At 35.3% G+C, this 25,848-nt stretch overlaps 1 protein-coding gene across 6 annotated transcripts in view; it reads right to left on the bottom strand.

Moving 5' to 3' along the window:
* Positions 1 to 25,848, bottom strand: part of ZMYM2 (zinc finger MYM-type containing 2) — an 80,430-nt gene that overhangs the window by 51,885 nt on the left and 2,697 nt on the right. For 5 of the 6 annotated variants that reach the window (XM_039351496.1, XM_039351491.1, XM_039351492.1 and 2 more), the window contains exons 2-6: positions 14,776 to 14,891; positions 12,319 to 13,166; positions 6,733 to 7,018; positions 4,600 to 4,765; positions 3,025 to 3,237 (exon numbers count right to left, since the gene is read on the bottom strand). In XM_039351496.1, the coding sequence (XP_039207430.1) occupies positions 3,025 to 3,237; positions 4,600 to 4,765; positions 6,733 to 7,018; positions 12,319 to 13,090 (1,437 nt within the window). In that variant the 5' untranslated portion in view covers positions 13,091 to 13,166; positions 14,776 to 14,891. The remainder of the gene's footprint in view (positions 1 to 3,024; positions 3,238 to 4,599; positions 4,766 to 6,732; positions 7,019 to 12,318; positions 13,167 to 14,775; positions 14,892 to 25,848) is intronic. The other variant, XM_039351495.1, reaches the window with a different exon arrangement.

A 25,848-nucleotide genomic window follows, 5' to 3' on the forward strand; every position in this document is an offset into this window, starting at 1 on the left:
ATGAACAATAAATAACAAAGGGGCAAAGGGGGGAAAAGGGACTCTCTCAAAAACTGGAATCAGCCAACTATCAGAATGCATGTTTCTAAACTTGACGGCCTAATAATATGTCTCATATTACATTCCTCTTTGTGGACTGATGACTATAAAGATGGTCCTTGAGACCATACTAAACCTAAATTAAAACTCAATTTATTTTGGCAATTCAGTATGGCTTCACTGAAAAACAGAGAAATACCTTATTTAGTCTACAACTCTGTGGTGTCATTGAGAAAATGATCAATGATATGTAGTGTGTACAATCCCACTGGCTAAAAAGCAGTGCTGTCCTTCCTTCTCATACCTTCCTGTATAACCATGTCAAATGCAGAATGAAGTATGCTTTAGTTTGCAAACATCAGAGCACTTTTCTCACATAGCAATCATAATGCAAGAAAATCTGATAGTCCAAAAAGAATAAACAATCCAGAACAGTGGTTTGGAAAGCTATTCTTAAAGCTAACAAGAATGAAACTGAACAAGACCAAAGTGAGTTGGAACTCAAACAATTACTTCAAAAAAGTAATTTGTAAAAATGTATTTATTAACAAATATTAAGTAGGAACAAATATCGCGAGTATCAGTTCTAGTTTTTCTTACTACATAAATATCAAATATTTGTGCAGCTATTTAATACAACTTTTATAAAAGCAAAAGGCAAAATCAGCATTTTTATAGCTTACTATATTTAGGAGAAATTTCAACTAATTTTCAAGATAAAGCCCAAAATTTTGAAACAATCATACAGTCCTGTAATGGCACTGTTATTCTATTAGATTGAAAATCTCTCAGTGTTTAAACATTTTTTAACAATGTCTTAACTGTAACTAATGATATGTTGAGTTTTAAATCAAAAGCCTATGCAATTAACATTTTTTATATAAAATTTCAGCTCATATTAAAACTCTTATTCAAAAAACTAAATCTAAGGGTATTAAGATTTTATCCTACATCCTACATAAAGAAAATTTTAAGTTCAGCCTAAAGAGCCACTGATTTACTAAATGATTCTAAACTGATTTATTAAATGATTCTAAACTAAGTTATTTGAAGCTAACAGTTTTTCATGTATATAAAGATAAAAGAATAATATAAGCTTCTCCACAAAATGTTATTCATACAATATAATGCTCGCTTCTTTCATTGGAGCATGGTCAGAAGCATATAAAATCAACTACATGCCTAAAGATTAACTGCAATGGGAATTCTTTCTCCTATGGTAAGATCCAACTGTTGCTTACAGTGAAATATAGAAAATTTACACATTAGAATTGCTTCTGAGAATAAGCAACCATAAAGGAAAGTAAGCCTACTACATTTCACTATAAGACATACAAGACCCTACTGCATTGCAATGGTCAAATATATTATTATATACTGAAGTCAAAAAGCACCAGAAAAAAAGTTATTGTAACAGTGCTTAATGACACCGAATGCAATGATTTATCATCTTTCCATTTTACAGATACAGGAATCATTCATCCCACTATCACTTACATATTTAAACTGTGTTATGTGTTATTTCTACCCCATATAACTTCTAAATATAGATCCCAAAGTTTAAAAAAAATTCAAGGATTCAAATACTAATTTAGAATGGTCTCTACACATATTATATGACCTCACTCTTCTGAAAACATATGGGATAATATGGTAAAATAGCATGAAGTATCTATACAAGTGAAAAAAATGTACAAGTCACAATAAACTGAGATACAGAGTTATCATTTAACCACATTTCATGTTCACTTGGAATTTCTGCAATGCATGTTATTCTTGTATCTTTTGGGTTCCTTCATGAAATCTTATTCAAGGCTTCTCCAAGTTTCTCCGTGGCTTCTCTGTATGCCTATCATTTTTAGTATCTTGGATAACCTATTTTGCCCCTTTTGTTTTGCTGTGTAATAAAACAACAAGGCCTGTGTTATGTTTCTAAAAGTGCTGGTTGCATATTATCAAAAATATAAGCAGCATCTCAACATTTTGAACAGGATAAATTAAAACAGAAATCCTAGGATATTTTTCATTCACTATAATGTATCTTTAGAAGACTAGCTAAAAGCTTTCATTTAAAGAAAAACAGAAAATCCTTAGTTTAAGTTAGGATTTTCTAAAATGTATCTTGAAAAAACATTGTACTAGCCTAAAGTCCAAAGGTTATACTCAATGCACACGGAAGTTTCTGTTACAGAAACTTTCCTGACCTCCAAGAATCTGTGCTTCCAGAGAAGGAGGAATCTGTGCTTCCAGAGAAGAATCTTCTGAGGATCAGAAAATACTTTGGAAAGAACTGGGATACAGGGAAGCAGGAAAAACTGGATGGAATAACTTCAGGCTACTGAGACTATTCCCCCCTCCCCCGAGATGTAAAAACAAATATATATCACCCTAAACTTGAAAACAGTAACACTAATAGTGTAAATGCACCTATATTGTTAGAAATTATTGGTTATGTCGTCTAAAGAGAGCCTGCTGTAGAAATTTAGTTGTGACAATTTATCTTCATAGTTACAGATGAACTAGCCATAGAAAGGCGGATACATTCAAAATAATAATTGCGTCTGGAAAAAATGAACTACTGGTTTCTCTGTCAAGATCCTTGGTGAGACACTTGTGCAGGCATATAAAACTTGTAGGGTGATAATTATTTTTGTATTCATTTCAAAACAACTGGGACATTTTAAAATGAAGCACATAATTTCTAGGTCATGATAAAAAAACTGAAACCTCATTTACTGTGAATAACAGAATGCTACAGAACATAGTTTTACTGTAAAAAGCAAAATAATATTTTACAAATCCAAGTGAAAAGAACTTGTAGAAATACTACTCCAATCAGTAGTCACAACATATTCTTATTTTGTCTTCATACTTCAGCAAACATGCTTCTAAATTAACAACAAAAAGCACAACTCTTGACTGTAATGGTACAATCTAACTGAAGATTTTACAATAGTGTTACATAAAAATAAATGTAGAAATTACCTGTTTATATTCACTAACACAGCTTTGGCAACAGAATCTTTTCGGCTCTCCATCAATCATAAGAATATTGTTTGCTGCACCTTTACTTGGAAGGTATTCTCCACAATGCTCACAACAATTCATGATTAAACCATTTGCCATTCGGTATCGATTGAAGCAGTGATCACTACACAACTTATGAGTCATGTTTTTAAAGCTAACTTCATGGCGTATCTAAAAGCAAAAATTTAATTTTATATGAAGATCTAGATTTATTTTAATTATGAATTTCAAGCACATCTTTAGGTTGTTTAAGCAACCTTGAAATCTGCCATTTCAGAAATAGAAGCTTGCACTGGCACTTAAAATATAGATGTTAAGCACTTTAACTGTATAGAAAATACATCATATAACAACTTAGAAAAATTCCTTAGTGTTCTAGCATTGTTATAAAGATTATAATGATGACAAAGGACATGCTGATTTATCATTACTATATTCAGTCACTAAAGAAATTTAATAGACCTGTAATTATTGGTTTAAAAAATATAAGTCATGATAATGCATTTCATAAGGTACATAAAATTACATAAAATTTATTAATGTTCAGCGATGTTAACAAAAGTGAGTTTTTTTAAAAAAAAAAAAAACAGAAATATAATAATGCCCTTAAATTTAAACATTCAAACATAAAGCTAATTTGCTCTTTCTCAACCCCTGCTTGTCCCAATAGTCCTACTCCATTAACAGTTCAGTTCAGGGGTGTCAAACTCACTTTTACTGAGGGCATCAGCATTGTGATTGCCCTTGGGGGGCCGGGTGGGTGTGGCCAGAGTGGGTGCAGCCTACTGGGTGGGCGTGGCCAGTTCTACATTATTTGCGTCAAGGGTGCCTGGGCAGGAGTGGGACAGATCTGAGGGTTGCTGGCAGAAGGGGGTGGGACCGGGGCAAGTGCCAAGGCATGGTCCACCGGGACAAGTGCAAAGATGGCCACCACAAAATTGTACATTGGCTCCCGGCTAGCCTGGGCCAGGGCCAAGGCAGCAGGGGACGTTCCCTGTTTCCAGGATGGCATCGCGGGCCACATGAAACCACTTCGCGAGCTGCATCTGGCCCCCGGGCCTTGTGTTTGACATGTCTGCTTTAGTTTCTTTGGACAGCAGGCGATTAGCACAGCTTTGGTATACAACTGATTTTCCTCCCTCTGAAAAATATGTCTATGCATTCTTGCAAAAATATAGAAGAACAGTGTGTGTGGGAGCGTGTATACTGCATGCTCAAATGTTCCAATTAAGAAATATTTAAACATTATTTTTTAAAAAAAAAAATCTGAAGGGGAAAGTGTTTACAGATTTCCCAAAGGCCAAGATGGTGCTTTACTCATTCAACTATAGAAGTTTTATGTCTTCTACTATGAGTTAGTATTTGTCAAGAGATGAAAGTGACACATCAAATAACTCACAGTTAATAGGGAGCCTTAACTAAATAATCCACTCGTTTTTCTTTAAACAATGATATAATGGTATCGATAGTTTCTTAAGTAACTCAAATAAAATGGATTTTAGGAATAAATTCAGTGAAAAATAGCAAACAAACCTCAGTTAGTTTACCACAGATAGTGCATCTTGACTTATTTAAGATTCCTTTTGAGGGATTCTGTTTGTCTTCATAGAAAGACAGACATGATGTACTGCAAAACTCCTGGAAAGATTCACTTGAATCAACCTGAGCAACAATGGTACCTTTCATTGTTGTTATGTCTCTGAAAAACAAAATCATTCTGTCTCAGTACTTTAGCGACCACTGTATGTTCTTTATTCTCAGAAGTTACAGCACTTTAAAAAAGACCCTTCCTATCCTATCTTTATGAATTTAATACTCATTCTCACCAGAAAATAATGTAACTTCTTAACAAGAGTCCATTTCTATTTTTAATGAAAAAGCAATTATGCTACAAAATAGTGACAGAAGAAAACAAATATAATTGATCAAACAAAGACTAAGTAATTTCTATCATCCTGCTTTTATGAAGCTTTTAGCAGATTTATCTTTTTGTACTGATGTAACAAGACATAAACTTTCTTCTTCCAAACCCTATTTATCCCCTTTTATGCTATTAATCATATTTTTATACGTGTATATACTAGAAGGATTGACTAGTCAGTGAGACAGAAAGTATCACAGTATGCTTTGTTACCAACTATTGAAGGCAATTCTTGATTACGACTGACATCAAGAAAGATGGAAATATTGCTTTTGAGATAGAGACAATGGAAAAGGAATGTGGTCTTTCAGCCAGTTTTTCATTTCACAATGTTTTACAAGTAATATTATGTTTATTATCTTTAACTAGTAATCAGAAAACAATGATGGAAGGAGATAAATTAAGAGATAAAAATGGTGATCTAAGAAATGCCACTACCAACAAAATTACTGCTTTATGCTTTTCCTATTTATTGCTGACAAACACCAACAGTTAAAAGACCTTGCTTTTCTATTTACATGTATTAAATAGATACAGGCTTATATGAAGCCCAACTTTCTATAACCATTTAGTCATTTTTTTAAAAAAAATCTGAATGCATCAGAACGGATATACTTATTACAACAAAGCCGTTTTAAATAAGATAATCTAATATATCACTTATTGATATGGGTAGCTATAGAAATAAAATAAAATAAATAACTGGCAATATGACTACTAGTTTATTGTAGACATTATCACAGAAACTCTGGGTTACTTCAATTATTATGCAAACCAATTTCCATTTATAAAATGTTACTTTTTTCTGTCTGTCTGTCTGTTTATTTATTTATGGCATTTTGGGCATGCACCTATCAATTAAAACCATGCTTATGTTTACATTCACTATTGATTAATTTTAATTCCCATCAAATGTCAGAACAGAGAATAGCAATTACAGTAAATTATTACTAGCCATTAACAAATCTTAATGATTCTCAATCTTTGCCCAGGACTATATATATATATATATATATTTGTGTGTGTGTGTGTGCGCGCACACACACACACACACACACACACACATATTTGTTTTCTGAGGTTTTCGCGGGTGTTTGTATGTAGGTCTTTGGTTATTCGGGTTTTCTCCCGTGTAAAATTGGAAGTGTCTTGGCTTCAGCTTCGTGGAGCAATTTGTGGTCTTAGCTGTTTCTTCCTTTTAACTGCCAGTGGGGGTATGAACTGATTGGGTGGGAGCTTGGCTGTGTTCTGATTGGGTGGAGGTGTGTTCTGATTGGTTAGGGGCTTGGCTGTGCTCTGATTGGCTGGGGGGTTGGCTGCCCTCTGATTGGCTGGGGGAGTGTTCTGTTTGGGTGGGGGCTTTGTTGTGCTCACGTTAGTCTGAGTTGCAGGGGGGGGAGGTTTAGATGGTGGGCTGCCTTGCTATTTTTTGGCTTCGCGTTCGTGGTCATGCCTCATCTTCATGGTGGGTGTCAGTTTGCTTCATGTGTGGATTGGAGGGGTTTAACGTGGCTAATGGTGCAGCTGTGCCAAGACACTTCCAATTTTACGCGGGAGAAAACCTGAATAACCAAAGACCTAGATACATACATACATACATACATACAAACAACTAATAAAAAAACATAAAAGAAAAGTATCTCACTTGTCTCTTAAATAATAAAATGGATTTCACAAAGTTATTGAAACAATTAGCAGGACTATAGTTTTAACAAATGTGATCAAGAAATAAGAAAAATCCTTACTTTTTGCACATAACACAGAGTTTCTTTGGAGCTGGTTTATGTGAAAATGATGAAAGGCAAGTAGTAGAACAAAATAGATGAACAGATCCTTTCCGCTGATATGCTGTCTGGCCCTTCTGCAAAGGCTTTTTGCAGTTAGCACATGTAACTTTAACCTGCTTTGAAGGTTGCTGTTGTGCAGGTGGTTGGAAGACTTGTTTGGGAAGAGATGCCACAGGAGACAGGGAATCTACACCTGGCTGCTTCTGATTCCTTGGAAATGAAGCTGACTGAGATATCCAGGAATCTTAAAAATACAAAATAAAGAAACTGGGAATTAAGTAAACAGCTTTAGGGAGTTTACAATAGCAATAGGGTGGCATTAATCTGACACTTAAGCACAGTATTGCATTCCTAGTTCAGGTAAAAACAGCAGAGATTGTTCAACTGTTGTTAACATACAGTGAATTGAACTGCAATAATTTCTACATAGGCCCATTTAAAAAAAAATACTTAAAGAGTCATAGAAATAGCAATAGAAGATTATAAACCAGGATAACTTTGAGCATATGTCTATTTAAATCAACATTTTAAAAACTTTTAAAATATGAATTGTAAAGTTCTTGTCCAAAGTTTCTTAAATTTAACATGCTACTACAAAGCAAGTTAAATAATGAGGCTACTTTTGACAATGGCCAGAGAAAATAAGGACAACATGGAACTGATTTATTAGTCATGTAAAACAATCAGTCATGTAAAACAAACATTCTCCAAACCTTGGTTTAAGAAAAAAAGGAGAAAAGTTTACATTTTAATTTCAATTATTAAAATAAGAACAAAAAGTTTCAAGTTTGTCTATTTCCTTAATTTGTTATTAAATCTTACAAAGCTGTATAGGAATTATTCAGTACAGGTAATCCTCCACTTATGAACATTTGCTTAGCGAATGTTCAGTTATGACATCCCTGCCACAAAGTAGTTATGAATGGGTCGTAAACTTATATACGTTGCAACATGACAGTGGCCATTCTCACTTACAAGTGACTGCAGAGACAGTGCAACATGCTACTTTGGTACCACGCCTGAGTCCTGAACTGCCCACACTCGCCTCCTATGCAGCCTTGGGTACCGGAGCTCTTGTCCAGCCAGGCAGAGAAGCGCCAAGCCAGCCTCTCCCTGCTGAGCCCCAGCCTTTCTCACAAGCGGGCGCGGCCCTGCCCTTCACTTGCTGGAGTGCCGAACCCACCTGGATTTTACAAATTGCACTGTTGCAAACCTTGAGAGCTTGGCATGCCACCACTCTTGATCCCCTCGCTTCCCAAAAGCATTCCTTTGCTAAATTGCAAGGGCTCCTAAACAAACCTGTGTAACATTTCTCTGCCACCGCGTACAGGGAAACAGAAGTTCATGGATTAAAAAAAAAAAAAGTTCAGACATTCTAACTTCTTACAAAGGAAAATAAGATCTCGCAAAGTTGGACAGTCTGATTGAACTTTTTTTTTTTAGTCCCACAAACTTTTGTTTCCCTGCACACTGTGGTGGAGAAACACAATGGAGCTGGAAAGATTTGTTTAGGAGGCGCTCTTGCAATTTAGCGAAGGAATGCTTTTGGGAAGTGAGGGGAGCATGGCGGCATGCCAAGCTCTCCAGTTCCGCGGCAGTGCAGTTTGTGAAACCCGGCTGGTTCGGCACTCCAGCAAGTGGTAGGCCAGGGCTGCGCCCACTTGTGAGAGAGGCTAGGGCTTGGCGGGAAAGGGGACAGACTCATCTTATGCTTCTCCACCTGGCTGGCAAGGGCTCCGGCACTCAATGCTTTGCAGGAGGTGAGCGTGGAAAGTGTGAGGCTCTCAAACATTGTGCCAAAGGTAAATTAGCAGTCGGTGAAAGGGGGGGAAGGCCCAAGCAGCTTGGGACCCCATGGGGTGGAAAGAGGAGCATGGGGTCTCTCAATGGGTGGGGGGAGGCGTTTGGTGGCTAGATGCAGTGGTCTTGTCCCTCCACTAGGCCTTCCCTACCCTGAGATACCTCGTGTACACTTAATGACCCGCGCATTCGATTAGCAAATGCTTGAGCCAAAGCAGGGAGTGATCGTGTTCAAGTTTCACCATTCACTCTTATGAATTCTCAGGTTACAAATGTAATTGACAGGCTCCATTAACTCAAGGACTACCCATATCTGAAAAGCATCTCATACTGTTTACATTCTGTGTCTGTATTATATAGAAGTAATGAATACTTACCTTGAGTAGTAGCAGAGGATATTAAACTACTGTACAAATTAAGTTATTGTTACTTTTATTTTAACTTGAGCATACTATGATTCAATGTTAGCTACCTGCTTTTGGCAATACCTTTTGACTTGAAGTACATTTTTTTATATCTCTGCAACGTTCAGGTGTAATATATAATTTCATTCTCATTTATGTGACTTGATAATTGAGTCCCATCAATTTTGAGTTTAGATATTTATAGGCAGGTAACACAGTATTGTTATTGCTATTGAAATGATACATTAAAAAACCTTGATTTTCTGGGGGTGTTTTACTGTTGATATATATATACGTACACTGCGTATGCTCTCACATTATTATTATTTATACAGTTAAAAACATCAATACCTCCCTTTTTATTTTTTGTAACTATCAGCTATCATTATATGGAAGCAAAAATATTAGTAAAATAGAAATAATTACTTTTCTTGGGCTTTTCTCTAATAGGTAGCAAAGCAGCAACAACAAAACAACAAAGAAAACAAAAAATGCAATACCTATAGCAAGTTAAACTTAAATGTTTTAACTGTTTTCTTTGGCCTATATATACTCATTTTTTAAAGTGAGATGTATGGCATATAAATTTAATAAATAAATATACCCAAAGAACATAGGTATAACAAATTTAAAATAATTTAAAAGACCTCTCTCTTTTCTTTTGGTTGAAAACAGTGTGTAAATAACTTTTTGAATAATAGTTTATGACGACAAACTTATTTTTTCTTATAGAATTTATTGTAATGTTCCAAAAATATTTTACAATCATATCAATGACTTTTTTTTTTACAATCTGGTTAATAGGCAGCACATATATATTATAACTTTGCCTGGCTGAGTTAAGAAGCTATTGAATGGAAGCTGATCTGAAGTTCTCACTGACGGCCAGGAGACTCAAAACATTTCCAACTGTGTTCTGATAGAGCACTTGAGCTATTCTGAGTTTTGTTCCAACAGAACACAACCAACTTGAAATATCTGGGCAAAACATTTCAATTTGTGCAGTTTTGTTGTATGAGCAAGATAGAATACACTGTCTATTTGATATATACCCCCTATATTAACAATATCCACACCTCCAATCTTTAGCTTTCACGGTTATTTTTATCTTCTATTAAAAATCATTGCTTGGGCAGCATTTTCTGCTATTGGTTACATTCCAGTAATTTTGGTTCTGATATCACAGTTCAGTATTGCATTTTCTTGTATAACAATTGATAATGCAGTCAAATTCTATTTGTGTGGCAAAAATACAGTTGTATTTTCATCTTTTTAACTTCTAATAGTGATCGACTTAGTAACATCCTCAAATCTTCAATGATGTTTTCACAAATTATTTTGCAATATTTGCGAAGTCATGAAACAATCATGCAAAAAATAATGCAGGTATCATATACCTGTCTTGAAGAATGTTATTTAAAAACTACTGATGCTCATGAAATTGAAAGTTTCACGTGAATGCACTGAAAAAAATAATACAGGTGTGAAAACCACTTTTCCTTTGTGGTTTCACGTATCTGAAGTTGATAACTATAGTCATGAACTCATTAGGCAAAATAAATGGCATCACGTATCTACAATTTTTGGCACACTGTCCTGAAGTCTCTGTTTTGTGCACATGCAAAACTTAACATCCAGTCTTTATTCCCAATAATTCCTGGCAGCTTTACTATTCTGTACTTATAATTCTTTCTTCAGGCTTACTTCCATCATACTGAAAATTAGAAGCATACCAACAGAGGAAAGTGGAAAATGTTTCCTCAAAGCTGAGATCCTATTGATAGGAAATACATTTGAGACAAGTGCCATGTTTTCTGAGGTTTCACAATCTGTAGTTGCATGGTATGGATTCTAATCTTGCTGTATAAAAACAGGCCTGATATTAGCCCCAAGTATGAGAGAATGCTAACAGATAACAATAATGGTAGCTTATGATACAGAGCAGAGAAATCCTTATCAATGGGCTGGCTGTGATTCAATATATTTCAGAAAAGAATCAAATACATGACAGACATTTTATTTAACACACATTTGACTATATCAAAATATATGTAGCTCTCACAAAGGAATGTAGAAATCATCAGGAAGCACATCAAAATCCAATAGTTATAAGCAGTTGATATGCTTAATACACGGATGTAAGAAATATTTTTAGTTACCTTTCTTAAGCCTACATTCTTTTTTCAAGAACCACTGATTTCCTTATAAATCTTTTTAAACCATCAAAATTAAAACTTCTATTCTAGCTGTTACATATCTGATTAACAATGAAATTTAATGCAAATATTTTCAATTGCATACTTGTCATCTCAAAATGAAGCTATAGATGTCAGATAAATGGCATAAAAGCTTGCATTATAAATAGGCTTTATTTTAACAAAATAAAATATCTGGAATGAGCCCAGGCCCCCCAAATGGAAATACTGGTATTTCAAAGGGTCTTAAAGATCTGGCTCTTCAGGCCTTAGGAGGGAAAGGCTCTTCCTCCTTTCTGTTTCTTGCCAGTTTGTTTTGTTTGCCATCATTATTCTTGCTTGTTTTTGGTATTGTTTTTTGTTTTTAAATCTTTTATCTATAAATTACCCAGTCACCAGAAGGAGCAGCATATAAGTTTGAGAATATTATTAATAACTATATTTTTGTTATAAATCATAAGAAATGGTATTAAACAATGGCTTATAAATAATGCAGATAAATTATTAAATTTGCATACAGCCTGACAATTCTCTTAAAAAGTAAAACCACAAAATACCACAATACACTGCACAATGTTCAATGGTGATTAATTTGAGTGAGCACATTCCTTAGTTCCCATTGCTCAATCCTATTGTATGTAACTGTTAACTATTGGAGCTCAGCAAACCTGTGATGTTCAGCTACTGTTAAATCAACTTCTGTCTCTCTCAAGCTTACTTTTAGAAAAAAGAGTTTAAATGATTTTCTGTTTTACAACTGAGACCCATCTAATTACTTTTCTTAGATTCTATACTAAATTACTTTTCTTTTAATTTCCTACCTTCATTTTCTGCATAATGTAGGCATTCTCTAACTACATCCTCATGGTTGCCTTATTATGAAGGAATCCACAATACTCAAGGTATTTAATTTACTTATCAGCCCCCAGAGATAGGAATTCTTTTAAAGGCCCCAAGGTTCCAGATAATTGTACTCAATAAATTTTAATTGCTTAAAGCACTCTTTTATTATAAAAATGTGATTTACATTAATCTTTCAAGCAATATACAATTTTATGAAACTGCACCAAAAGAACTTAGAATATAATTGGCTTTATGAGACTTTGCAAGTCTTAGGATTAAAAAAATACATAAATACAACCTACCTGGATTATGATGAGTTGCAGATTCTCCATTCTGAAAGACATCACCAGCTACGTTCATTCTACCAGGATTGAAAGGTCCTACACCAGTCTTGGTCTGTGAAGTTAAAGATGGGGTGTATGTTTGTATATTAACACCAAAATTACTTGACTGCAGTCCGTTAGATACATCTCCCAAGTTGGTATTCTGTAGTGATGTTACATGTGTTATCATTAAGTTCATGTCACGCCCTTCAGTATTTTCTAAACGGCCAACACTCACAGAGCTCATACCTCTTTCTAATGTAGTAACATTAGCTATTTGAATTTCAGAGTCTGGTTCTGTGGTTATACCACTATTACCTATTCCTGCATTTACCTTACTTCTTGAAAAACTGGATGTTGAGAATTCCATTTCATTGGTTCTGTTTTTACCCTCTGGAAATCTTCTTTCACTGAAACTGGAATCATTTCTCTCTTGTCCCTGATTTGTTTCAATGTCTTCTTCATCATCAATAATAATAGTCTCAGTTATACTTCCCTTCTGAGCACTCATGTCTTTTGACGGAGCTGATATTTTAGGGTCATTTCCATGTTGCTCTTCATTACTGGATGAATTAAAAACATTTCTGTGGTCTGTTATTAATGGTGTAGAGATTTGTGGAGGCTGTACAGGTTCAACAAATACAACATCATCATCATCTTCTATGGAGGTACTCTGGAACTTAGATCTAGACACCAGAGAATTAGATGGACCTCCAAAAGAGCTTCCTACATTGGCTAGGCCAGTTGCCATTGTGATAAGCCCTTATAAACCAGACGTAGGTTCAGATAACGCCAATTTTCAGCTACCTTCTGGCCTTCCAGAAAAACTGTTACAAAAAGAGAAAGCAGTTTCACTAAAAATATCATCTGATTATATTTTAATTATTTTTAAAGTACCATCTTTCTTTTACTAATTATTTAAATATGTTCTAAATAAAACAAAGCAAGATTTTATTTAATGACTTAGCCCAGTGCTCTATCATTTCCTCTTGCAAGCAAGTTTCAATTAAAAAAGCAATTTCTGTTGTTCATTGTAACCCAGGAACCAAACTGTTTCTCTGAAACAAAGCTCAAATTGGAATCTAAGAGCCAAGAACAAACCATGACTTTTAGGACAGCAAGAGCGAATTCCTAATCCCACATTACAATCAAAGCAGATAACTAGCTTCTGTTTCTCTTAATTAAACCTGAAGTCCTAGGGCCACATGTCCATTCCCCCAATTTTGAGATGTGACACATGGATCTTCTTCAAAAATTATCATCAAATTTTCTTATTAATGAAATGAAATAATTAAAAATACTGGAGAAGAGCCAGTTTGTTCTAGTAGTTAGGACACCAGGTAGAAACCAGGAGACTTTGAGTTGTTAATCTCACCTTAGGCATTACTAAGCTGGGCAGTTGGGTGACTTTGGGACAATAGTCTCTCTCAGCTCATTCCATCAAGTTTGGGCAACAAGTTGGTCTGTCTATTCCTGCCACAACCAATGCATTATACTATGTGTATTTAAATGTATTAAAGTGGAATGAAATCAAATTTAGGGTTCATTTTTGCCAATAAAAGGCCAAATGCAGATCTTGAATTGATAAAGGTTGGTCAATCCTTCATTCATCCATCCCCCCACCCATCTACAGCTTTGAGCCAATCTTGACTCCTGGCAACTACAGGGATATGCAGTTTTCTTGGCAACATTTTCAAAAGTAGTTTATTACTTTTTTCTTCCAATGGCTGAGAGAGAATGACTAGCAGTCTAAGACACTCTTGAGTGGCTTCATGCTAAGGACTAGAACACAGTCTCCCAGTTCTAGTTCAGTAAATTTAATTGCTATTATCAAATTGGATTCCATTAAACTATTTATAATCTAGTAAAATAATTTCTGTACAAATCAGCAATCTGGTAAGCTAACATTTTGAAAATTCTGGCTTTCTTTCACATAGATTTACCATATCTAGACAACCCAAATTTAGATGGCTACTAGATAGCAGTAAACAAATAAAAAAAAATCTGTGTTATTCCTACAGTTATCTATATTTTTGTAGCCCAGATATAACAGCTCCTACTTTCATGTGCAACTTAGCTATAGCGTTTGAAATATAATGTAAAGACATTTTAAAGAAAAATGAAATATTACAGTTCAATTACATTTACAATTGGTAACAAGCTTGACATATTTCCCCTACCCTAACTGCACAAGATTGAAAGAAACTGAAATTCTGAATAAATTACTTCTCAGTTGGGAAGTGTTTAATTCTTACTCTGGTTAGCATAAGCAACTAAGCTCTTTGGACAATTTATATAAGCTACTGTTTTCAATAAACTTTTTGTGTTCAATCTTTTTTATTCTTAATTAATTTTATATTTAATTTTCCCCCATTCAATTGACTGCTTGAAGCAGTTAATATTTTAAAAAATTGTATTTCAAATCCAAATACTTACTTATTCAAAAACATCAAGGAATTTGTAAAGTTAAAGTTTTCCAATGCCTTTTTGATCCTGGGAACTTTGCTCACTTCTCTAGTCAAGCAGGAAATGTTTTTTTGAAAATAAGCATCCTGAAATAGATTTAATAAATATTGAGAATGCAAACTTGCCATGAAAAGTGACAGTAAAGTAATTCAATTTTCAGCCAAAATCCTTCAAATTTAAACGATTTTCAAATCCTTAAAAACAATTCAAAAGTTGGCTGTTGAGATGAACAATATGGTCAAGTTTACCCACAGCAGAATCTCAGCGAATGTCATAAAAATATTACATCAACATATTTCCCATTGTAAGCAACATTTCCCAAAGTAGATACAGTACTATCTTCCTTTAAAAAGCAGAAGTCACACAATCATATTTTATTTTCCTTATTAATATGTTACCGACCAAATATTTCAATGTAGTTTTTTTTTTACTTTTGTTTGAACTAACATTTTAAAAAATAAAACTTGAAACTTCATGTTGGCCAAAATCTGCATATGTTTGAAGATCTGATAGCAAAACAAAAGGGACAATTTGCTCAGGCCATAAATATTAAGAAAAAAAATGGTTCACCATCTAAATTAGCCCTGTTAAGTTTTATGCAGTATCTAAACTACTGTTAAAAATATGACAAAATTATAGTAAAATATTTTGCAGCTTACATTATAGCCTTATTTTTACTTATCCTTATTACTCTATCACATACTAAAGTTCCACTATTCAAAGTATTTCTCTATTTAAAAAACACAAAACTATCCATCTTTAGTCTGGAGATGTTCAGTGTACAGCAATTCCTGTACCTCAAGCACAAATGAACTATTTGAAACAGTAAAAAGTGTTTCTGCTGCTACCAGTAATATTCACTTGCCTGCCCACTTGTTCATATCCTTTTACAGCTAAATCAAGTTGCAAGATTCATGTTTATATTAAAGCAGCAGCAAAGAAGATATTGTATTTTATATTGTTTGACACCCATTACTTCTACCCTATCCCTTTTAAAACAATTCTATATCAGATTAAGTAAGCCAATAAAGTTACTCTTTAGTATATTTTCTGTTCTACTATATAGCTGTCTATATAGTAGACAAGGAGTCATTGGGAGTTAGGCAGCATACAACTTTAATACATTATTATTATATTCTCTAATTTTATTTTACAATAATTACAAAGTGACAACTTCTAATTATAGTAGGAGTTTCATATATTTCAAAAAGCTTCTTCAGTAATTCATGATCAGGTTTAAAAAAAAAACCTGCAACATCCACAGGCTGAAAACATCTAATACAACAGTGCGACATCATCTGTACCAATTAATGCAGAATATTAAAACTTATTATAACAGAAAATGGTTGTCTTTTTCTAAGAAAAAACTACTCAAGACAATAGTATGCTTATTCCTGATTTATAAGTGAAAACCGTAAAACAAGTGCTAGGTACAAGTAAATAAAACTTCATCACTTAAAAATAACAACAGCAAAAAGAGATCAAAACTAGGGTCCTTCTTTAGAAAATGAGAGTAGAATGTATAAAAATATTAGCCTTTTCTTCTAGATGATTTACAAGCTGCATGAAGAAGCAAACATTTTTAATCTAGTATACAAACATTTTTCTTAAAATGGCCTTGCATAACCATAACAGTTGAATATGTCTTTTAAGATTATTCTGCAACCTTCTTTTTTCTTAAATGTTCATGGCAATATAAAGTATTCCATTCTCCAATGTTATCCTCACAACAACCCTGTGAGCAATGACCTGTGCAAATAAACTATGAGGTTTTGTGGCTTAGTATAGCCTTAAACCTAGATTTTTCTAGCTCAACACATTAACCACTGGGTCACATGAGCTATGTTAATTATGTTTACAGCAGCTTTTGTGTTAAAACTTAAGCTGCCAAAGTTTAATACGAAGATCTAACTAATCGTCATAATGTATGAAGTTTACTTATAAATATTTCACCATGGGCATGAACTACAACAAAATAGTAACATACCAAATACTTTCATATTTATCTGCTTTAATTATGAATAGATTTCATTAATTTAGTGGACTTCTTAAGATATTCATGCAACCAGTTGATATCGCCATATAATTTAAATACTTATTATCATAATAGTCCTTTTAATTTCTTATGAAACTTAATAGGTTATTCAAAAAGTTAGACAGTAGCCAAATTAAGGAAGAAACAAGAATTCCATAGTACTAATATGCATATTCTAATAGCTTAACTAATAAGATACTGAAAAAAGTTATGACAACCTGGAGCTAGCATTTAATGGAATTAAAACACATGCTCCTGGTTGTCATAACTTCTCAGTATACATATATTTCTCAGCTATACAGAGTATGTTCACTGATAGAGTCAATGTCATCTTGATGGAAGATGGAAACAGCAAAAATATTTGGAGTGGTGAATACACAGGATATCCTATATAAATCTAAAAAACAGCAACTTTGTGTCTAGGCTACTTTGCTACTATCCTACCTATAAAACATGAAACAAGTGGTAATTTCCTACACATATCTCAAGATTCATATATAATAGAACTGGGAACATGGGATATTTCAAATCCCAAATGGGCTATCTTCCACTCATCAGAAAGGAGTGACAGCAGCACTATCAGTTACAAAAGCATCCTTAACTCATTCTTACGCAAAAGGCAAATACCACAAATGCACACATTTTGCCAAGCTACTTTAAACACATGAGCCATTATAGTTAACAAATTATGTGACACATAATCAAGTTAATAAGCTATCATGTGATTGTGCTAACCCTAAAAAATGAATTTTATTTGTATGCTTATGTGTTTGTACATATACCTGCCTCCCATATTTTACATATAAGATCATTTATGTTAGTGCCCATAACATATTTATACACAAAATTGTGTTTTTGTTTACTATGGAAGACTGGCAAAAATGGTTTAAGGCATCTCTCAACTTTAAGGCTTTCCATTTACTTAACTTTATTTTTATACTCCTTCAGCCTCATGATTTTGGGTGGTGTACAAGAAACTTTTTAAAAAATAATTTTATTAAACATTGTAATAGGGCAGATAAAAATACAAACTAAAAAAATGCAAAGTAAAATGAATACTAAAAAAGAAATACTAAGTAAAATAAAAATGACAGAAAAATTAAGGCAATAATAAATAAAAGTATATAAAGAAATGTGTTCCCCTTCATCACCAGTATAATTTTAATAACTCATCACCTTTGTTAAAATACAATTGGTCTCTTCTTTCCATATCTCATCACTTATCTAAAAACAACTCCTTAAAAATCTTGTCATTCAATTCTGATCAGCCAAAATCCATTAAACATTACCTGAAATAACTTTATTTGATCAAATAAACCAACTTTATGTTCATTTTACTTTTTACAATCTTGATCTTTAATCTTAAATCTTCAATGTCCTAGAACTTGATTTCATTTTTTCTTTATTTTTTTTTCTCACAAATTCTTCAAAAACTTTAATGAATATCTTTTGTAAATTCAATTTAGAAAACTTACCCAGATCACTCTTTTGGTTTGTTAGTTCTACATTCCTTTTATTTTAATTATTAAGATATCAGCTAGTATCTTTTCTATGCCCAGTGTAGAATTTTTTTCCATGTCACCATAACCTCTCATTTTAAAATTCCCTTCTGATCAGGGAATCTTGTTCAGTAAAACTTGTTCCATAAAGTCCTTTAAAAACAGTCTCTAATGGCAGACATTCTTAAAATTACCGTATATGCTGGCGTATAAGACGACTTCCGGAAGCGCTAAACTCGGCACCAAAGACGGGGGTCGTCTTATACGCCGAGTCGTCTTATACGCCGGAAATACTGGTAGTTTCCGGCGTATGAGATGATGTTCTAGGAATGCAGCTCGGTGATAAAGACAGGGGTCGTCTTATACGCCGGGTCGCCTAATACGCCGGCATATACAGTAATTTCTGGATCCATTGCTAACAAATATTCTTCAATACATCCAACACTGAAATATTTTGCTCCATTCTGAATTAGTAAATGAAATTTAAAGTATTCCTCTTTAATTGTAATCTTTAGTATCTTCAGGTTCCCTCCAAACAGCATTTTCCTACATGAAGGATTCTTATAATTAATTTCAAAATCAATTTTCCAATCACATTTTTGCTGTTTATTCTAAAAAAGATTTTTAAAATCCTTAATGATTGAAGGAAATTCACTGATGCTATAAAACATATTGTTCCAAAGGTTTCAGTTTTTAGCTGAAAAAGTAATTTCTAAAAGTGATTAGGAAAAGAAGTATGCAAATTCTGATCCCATAGTTTGGGATTAGATGGCCTTCGCTCATCTCCCTTAGCTCTAAATCAGCCATAGACTGCTTTCTTGCGGTATCCTCATGAAGATAAACTGTCTGGAGCATTTGGGGATGATCCAGTCTTCTCCTTGTCCAGAGAGGAATCACAAAGTCACTGGATTTTCCCTTTTCCATTAGGCCTCAACTGCACTGAATACTCCATAAAAAGTTTGTTTTTTAGAAGTTTTCTAAAAGCCAGAAGGGCCCAAATGTATTTCTGTAGCAAGATGTATAGCTGGGCTGCAACCAAAAAGGCCTGTTCTCCTCAGCAAGTCCTCTCTTTATTATTTCACTAGTTGGGCCAACTCCTTTTGGAAAAGGCAGCACCTAAGGTAAGCCAATGCTCTGCTACATAGTGCTTTAAACCAGCACAGTGAAACAGACCTGGAAGCCTGAAAGCAGTCATTGCAGCAACCATAATATAGATGTTATTTTGCAAAGGCTTTCTAACTTCCAGCAATCTGGCTACTGTGTTCCATTCCAGTTATAGCTTCCAAGTCAACTTCAAAAGTAAAGTGAGTTGCAGCAGTCCAATCACATGATGGTAACAGCCCAAGTTACTCTCACCAGTGCTTCCTGGTCCAGGTAACTGATATATCATAAAAAACTGAACAAAGTCCCTTTTTTAGAAATAGTCAGCACATAATACCGGTAGCACTTGACTTGCAGTCATTTGTTTAGTGACCTAAGTTATAACGGCACTAAAAAAGTGACTTGACCAGCCCTTGCACATACGACCATCACAGCATTCCCCACGGTCATATGATCCAAACTTGGTATTTATGACAGTTGTAGTCCCAAGGTGGTGTGATAACCATTTGTAACCTTCCCAGATTTTAACAAGCAGTCAATGGGGAAATTGGATTCACTTAATGGCTGCACACAATAGGCCCAAATGTTGTGTACTATATCCAGATTCTGATAAAGGTCATGCATAACTGATGCGGTTTTCTGCCTGTGTCTGGTCTAGACCTTGACTGAAAAGGATCTAGATAATCTTTTTTCTTTAAAACCTTCTATAGCTGATTCCCTACCATCCGTGAAGATGAAGAAGGCGGAAGTGTCCCCTTTGGCTGCCAGAGATTCGGCGCAAAAAAGGAGGATTTCCGCCTACGTGGCGGGAGATTTGAGTGAAGAAGGCTGAAACCGGATGCCTTCTTTGTTCTCACGTGCCCCAGCTTCCAAAATGGCGACTGGAGCACTGCTGCCAAGACTAGGACGCTTAAATGTTTCTCGAGAGAAGCGGTAGCCTCCAAGCTACTGTGGTGAGTCCGGGATGATGTGAGCTGGGTTTTCATGCCCCCCCTGATTCTCCGTCATCCTAGCGACTAACGCGAAAGGTAGAATGAGATGGGAATCCTCACCGTTCTGAGAAGCTCCACTGCCGCGCTGAGCAGCTAGGGGGGATTTTCCTTAAGAAGGAACTGAACGAGTGTGGAGAGAGAGTGGAGAAGTCCCTACCCCCCCCCCGGGTTGGATAGACTACAACTGTGGTCTGAGTAGCTGGAGAGGGGTTTCCCCTGGGATGATCTTAGATCTCAGCTGTAAGTCTGATAAGACCAACCCCCTCCCCTAGCCCTCCACAGGTTATTTTATACAGCGCTGGTCTCAGCGCTGTAGAAATAACTGTGAACTGGAATGAGTAGAATCCACCAATATTTTAGCCTCTATTAGCTGCCTTAGACCGGGAGCCAAAATTATCACATCCACCTGGGCTGAAGACAGAGTCAAGAATGGGGCGTGGTTACCCCAGGATGGGCGTGACAAATTGGCTGACCCAGTCTAATGGGCAGGAAGGCAGAGTTAACCCATTGGTGGATTCTACGTCTCCAGTGCTGGAGAAATAGCATCCTCAAGAGAGGTAACACATTTTCCTTCAAGGCTGGCAACACCCTTGTTTTTCAAAATGTCATCCCATTATGCTAGGTAGGGTTAGGGAGCCTGGAAGGAACCAGGATAGGCAAGCATGCAGCCCACAGATGGCAGAGTTCATAAACACAGGATCCTATCCATCTTCTAAGATTCCAAAAAAATCACTGTTAATATTGCAGGATTTTGCCCCAGTCACCTTCCCTGAAATCAACTGATATCTATCCCTGGAGGAATACAAGACTTCATTTGCAATTTAGTTAGCTTTAACTCATTTGTTTTAGACATATCAATTTAAATGATTTAATTGCATGCACTTTTAGTTTCTGCTTTGTGTCTGTGACACATTTGCAATATGGTTAATATGTTTATAGTGGTAGCTCGTTACCTGTTGACAGAAAACAAGCACATGTTGCAGTAATATATCAATGAACTGAGCATATTTGTGTGCTTTTCCCTCAGGTCTACCAAATGTAACTTTCCTATATTGCTATTTTATGACTGGCTCTTCCGAGTGGAGTCTGAGTTTTAGCATAGCTTTAGTTTAAAAAAAGTAAATCAACTAAATATAAATTTAGTCTCAAACTCGAGACTAATTGAGAAACTTTTCTTAAGCTATACCAACTCAAGTATTGCTCTAATTCTATTGTATCTTTTTATAACTATTGTATTTTATTATTTATTGTAAACTACCTAGAGCAGTGATGGCGAACCTTTTAGAGCAGTGTTTCTCAACCCTGACAATTTTAAGGCATGTGGATTTCAACTCCCAGAATTCCACAGCCAGCAATGCTGGCTGTGGAATTCTGGGAGTTGAAGTCCACATGCCTTAAAATTGTCAGGGTTGAGAAACACTGTTTGAGACTGAGTACCCAAACTGCAACCCAAAACCCACTTATGCATCGTCGAGTACCAGGTGGGTGTGGCCCATTGGATGGGCATGGCCCACTGGGTGGGCATGGCTGCGGTGGTAACAGCAGACTGGGTGGGACTAAAAAGTTCAATCAATCAATTCCAACTTTGCAAGATCCTTTTTTTCCCCCGCAAGCAGTTGAAATTGATTGATTGAACCTTTTTTTTTTTGCGTACCCAGAGAGAGGGCTCTGAGTGCCACCTCTGGCACCCGTGCCATAGGTTTGCCACCACTGACCTAGAGCCCTATTGGATTGAGGTGGCATATAAATGTAAAGTATATAAATTAATATAAATAACATGAATTCACAAGCACATTCAACTAACTTGAATGGACACTGGAACAAAAACAAATGTTTATTACATCAAAAGGAGGTGTCTCACTATAAACCCTTCAAATGGAGTGACCAATTCACTGACCTATTTGTGAATTTCTGTTTGAAGAGCAATGAGACAATATTTTTGCATATAATTACCATGCTGTCTGGTGACTTTAAATATGAGTGTACTCTAAAGTTTGCTAAAAACATGTTCATAAATATATGACTGTATGTTCATAATTGTAGTAAGACTATAATCAAAAATAGTGGGTGCTTAGAACATGAACATTTGTATATCGCTCTAGAAATAGTTCAAGTTTCAGCTTAACTTGAAATAGACCAACTATTATAACAATAAATCAATAAATAACAATAAATAAATCAATAACAATAAATTTTTAAGTTCCTACTTATCCTTGCAACTATCTGGGTGATCTTTGGCCAGTTACCACCTCTCAGGCTTATTTATCGAACAAATTTGAAACTTTTTTTCCTGAACATGAAACTAACAAGTTTCCTGGAAGTTCTGCTGAGGTATTCTTGACTAGCCAAAGTAAAATGCAGAATGCTTGGTTGTTCTGGTTTTAGTTAAAACAAAATCTGGGGTATCCCAGGGTGATTTTATGGAGGAAGAATTTATGCACATTGTTTTCCTCCTCCTTTCTTCCCACCTATATGCCTCTTCTTACTGCAACGATCTTGGTAGCTCTCAATCTGGCTTCTCCAAGTGTGCATGAAATGCAAAATGGACTTGCAAAATGTATTTTTGCTTCAAATCCAAAACATATGTTTTGAAACTTTGCACAGTCAAGACCCATTTTGATTATTCTCGTTTTGACAGAAAAATATCTGGAGGTCTCATAAAGTAAATAGGGCAAGGTTGAAATGTCTCATCCTCCTCTCCACATGACTCATGTTCCAGTCCACCTTCCCAAAGCTGTCCTTTCTCTCTGGTCAGTATTTTTATATTCAGGCAAATACAAAGATAAACATTCAGTTTATTCCTACATCAATCATTGTGTTTTGTTCATAATTTACTTTTCCCGCTCTAAACCCCAGCTCTTAAAACCATATTTAGGGCCATATCTGAAAAAGAACAGCCTTGTTTAATTCTGTATATGTAAGAAAACGTCTAAAGAGCACATTTCAGTTTGGGCAAGACAATCTGAAAACAGCTGCTCTATACACTGAACATTCTGCTCATCTGTAGTACCTGCAAGAATGAAATCATACTGTCTTGCACATTTTCAACAAGAATATTGTATTACAACTGACTAAAATTCTTTTGAATTATAGGCTGAAAAAATTCTTCCATCACCCGATCCTTTTCTAATTAAAATTAAAGGCAATTTGTGGTGCCTTAAAGATTAAAAATGTTTTTATTAAATTTATAGATCATCCATCTCATTCTGCAATATGAGTGTTGAGACTACTTTTTTAAAAAAAAAAAACCTCATATTAACAATAAATTAACTGTTATTCCATGTTGTGGGAGTAATGTGTGCAAATGTGGACTATAATCAGCAAGACTAGGAATAACTCAAATGGAATAAATGGAGTACAAATTGTCCTCAATTTATGACAATTGGGATCAGAATTTTGGTCACTAACCATAGCAGTCAATAAGCGACTCATATGTGACCATTCCGGATTATATATCCATTTTATTGAGATTAAGTCACACATTTGTTAAGCAAATCCAGATTTTCCCATTGACTTAGTCAGACGCTGGCTGGGAAGAACACAAATCACAATCACTTCAAGACATTGTAACCTCCATAAATGCCAGCTAGCTGCCAAGACAATTGAATCAGGTGACCTTGAGGGTGGTTCAATGGTTAAAGCTTCAAGGATGAGTTGTATGTCAATTTTTTAGTGCTGTTGTAGCTCCAAACTACCATTAAAAAAGTGGTTGTAGGGCAAGAACCAAATGTTTATAGATTTGAGTGCTACATAGTTATATTGATTTTTGTTCATGTCTGTCTGTAGTTTATTTATCTTTATATGAGAACTAGAAATTTTGTTTTATTCCTTTTCTATTAAGCCAAAATCACTTTAATAATAATTACTTATAATCCTTATCTCTTAGAAAAGAGCAAGGTAGACTAACGAGTTCACACATATTGCACAGTGTCATGCAGGCCTGTTTAACTATTCCTTCTGACAGGAAAAACCAAGAATCAGCAGTGTACAGCATAAATTTTCAAGTGAGAATCAAAGTTTCACGTTGAAACACATAACCTGCCTTAAAACATAAATAAAATGTGGAGATGAGTTTTATTTTTACATGTACAATAAGTCAGAAGAGACTCTTTCTATGAAAGTTTTATATTGCCTGGGACTGACTCAACATTTGAAGAGGTTTAGTAGAATAAGACTACTAAAACCGTTCTTGGATAGTCAGGATCTCCAGTAGACCCATGCTTGATTTCTGCATAAATGTATTCATTTGGTTTCAATACTCTATGTGAAAATGCCAAATGCTATCAGAAACAAACTAAAAGCTAATTTTAAATACAAAGCTACATACAAGTTAAATTGTTGGATTAATGGCTTACTAAATAAAATAGCTGATTTCAGAAAACCATTTAAGTCAAAACCAACAAACCAAGTGATTATTTAGTACAATGCAAACAGTACCAACCTATTTGTGCTTTCAGTTAAATATTCAATTGAATATTTTGTATGACCAACTTATCTTTACAAGCTATTTCTATTTATTAAGTTCTCATAATCCAGGGGTGTCAAACTCAATTTCATTGAGGGCTACATCAGCATTGTGGTTGCCCTTGGGGGGGGGCAGCCTACTGGGTGGGCATGGCTGGAGTGAGTGTGGCCTACTGGGTGAGCATGGCCAGCTCTACATTGTTCGCATCAAGGGTGTCTGTGGGGGCCTGGCAGGAGTGGGACAGATCTAAGGGTCTCTGGCAGAAGAGGGTGGGACTTGGGAAAGCGCCAAGGCATGGTCCATTTCTTCATTCCTCACAAAGGGTGACACCTCCCCAGCATGCACCCAGGGAGCGGGGCCGACGTGGCAGGGGCTGGCTCCTTGCTGTTTCTAGACGGCCTTGTGGAGCTAAGACTGAATGCGTTTCAGCACAGATGACCACCACAAAATTGTACATTGGCTCCCAGCCGACCTGAGCCAGAGCCAAGGCAGCCGGGGCCATTCCCTCAGTTTCCAGGATGGCTTCGTGGGCCACATGAAACCACTTCGAGGGCCACATCCGGCCCCCAGGCCTTGTGTTTGACATGTTTGCCATAATCCAATGAAATCATGAGAATAACCAAGCCAAAGATATGAATCACATTTCAGCTTCTACACTCATATTCAAGCAAAAATAAGGAAATTTTTAAACTCTTCATCCCATATCACATGGTGGTCTTAAAGGACAAGTTGCAGGCAGACTTGTATACATGCCAAACTCCCTTGCCTACTTGTAACTATTATATGAGTAGACCTCAATAAGACTGTTCTCTAGTTTAAGTAATATGCAAAATTTCTTTAGAGCTGACTAAATTTTATTTCCTATATTTATCCAATGTGATTTCCATCTGCTTTCTCAACTTTTATAATTAGCAAAATATAATTTTTCAAAACAGCATTATTCTTATTGGA

Source organism: Crotalus tigris, unplaced genomic scaffold, assembly GCF_016545835.1.
Source record: "Crotalus tigris isolate CLP2741 ecotype Arizona unplaced genomic scaffold, ASM1654583v1 scf7180000018371.15429387391:27106975, whole genome shotgun sequence".
Lineage (NCBI taxonomy): Eukaryota > Metazoa > Chordata > Lepidosauria > Squamata > Viperidae > Crotalus > Crotalus tigris.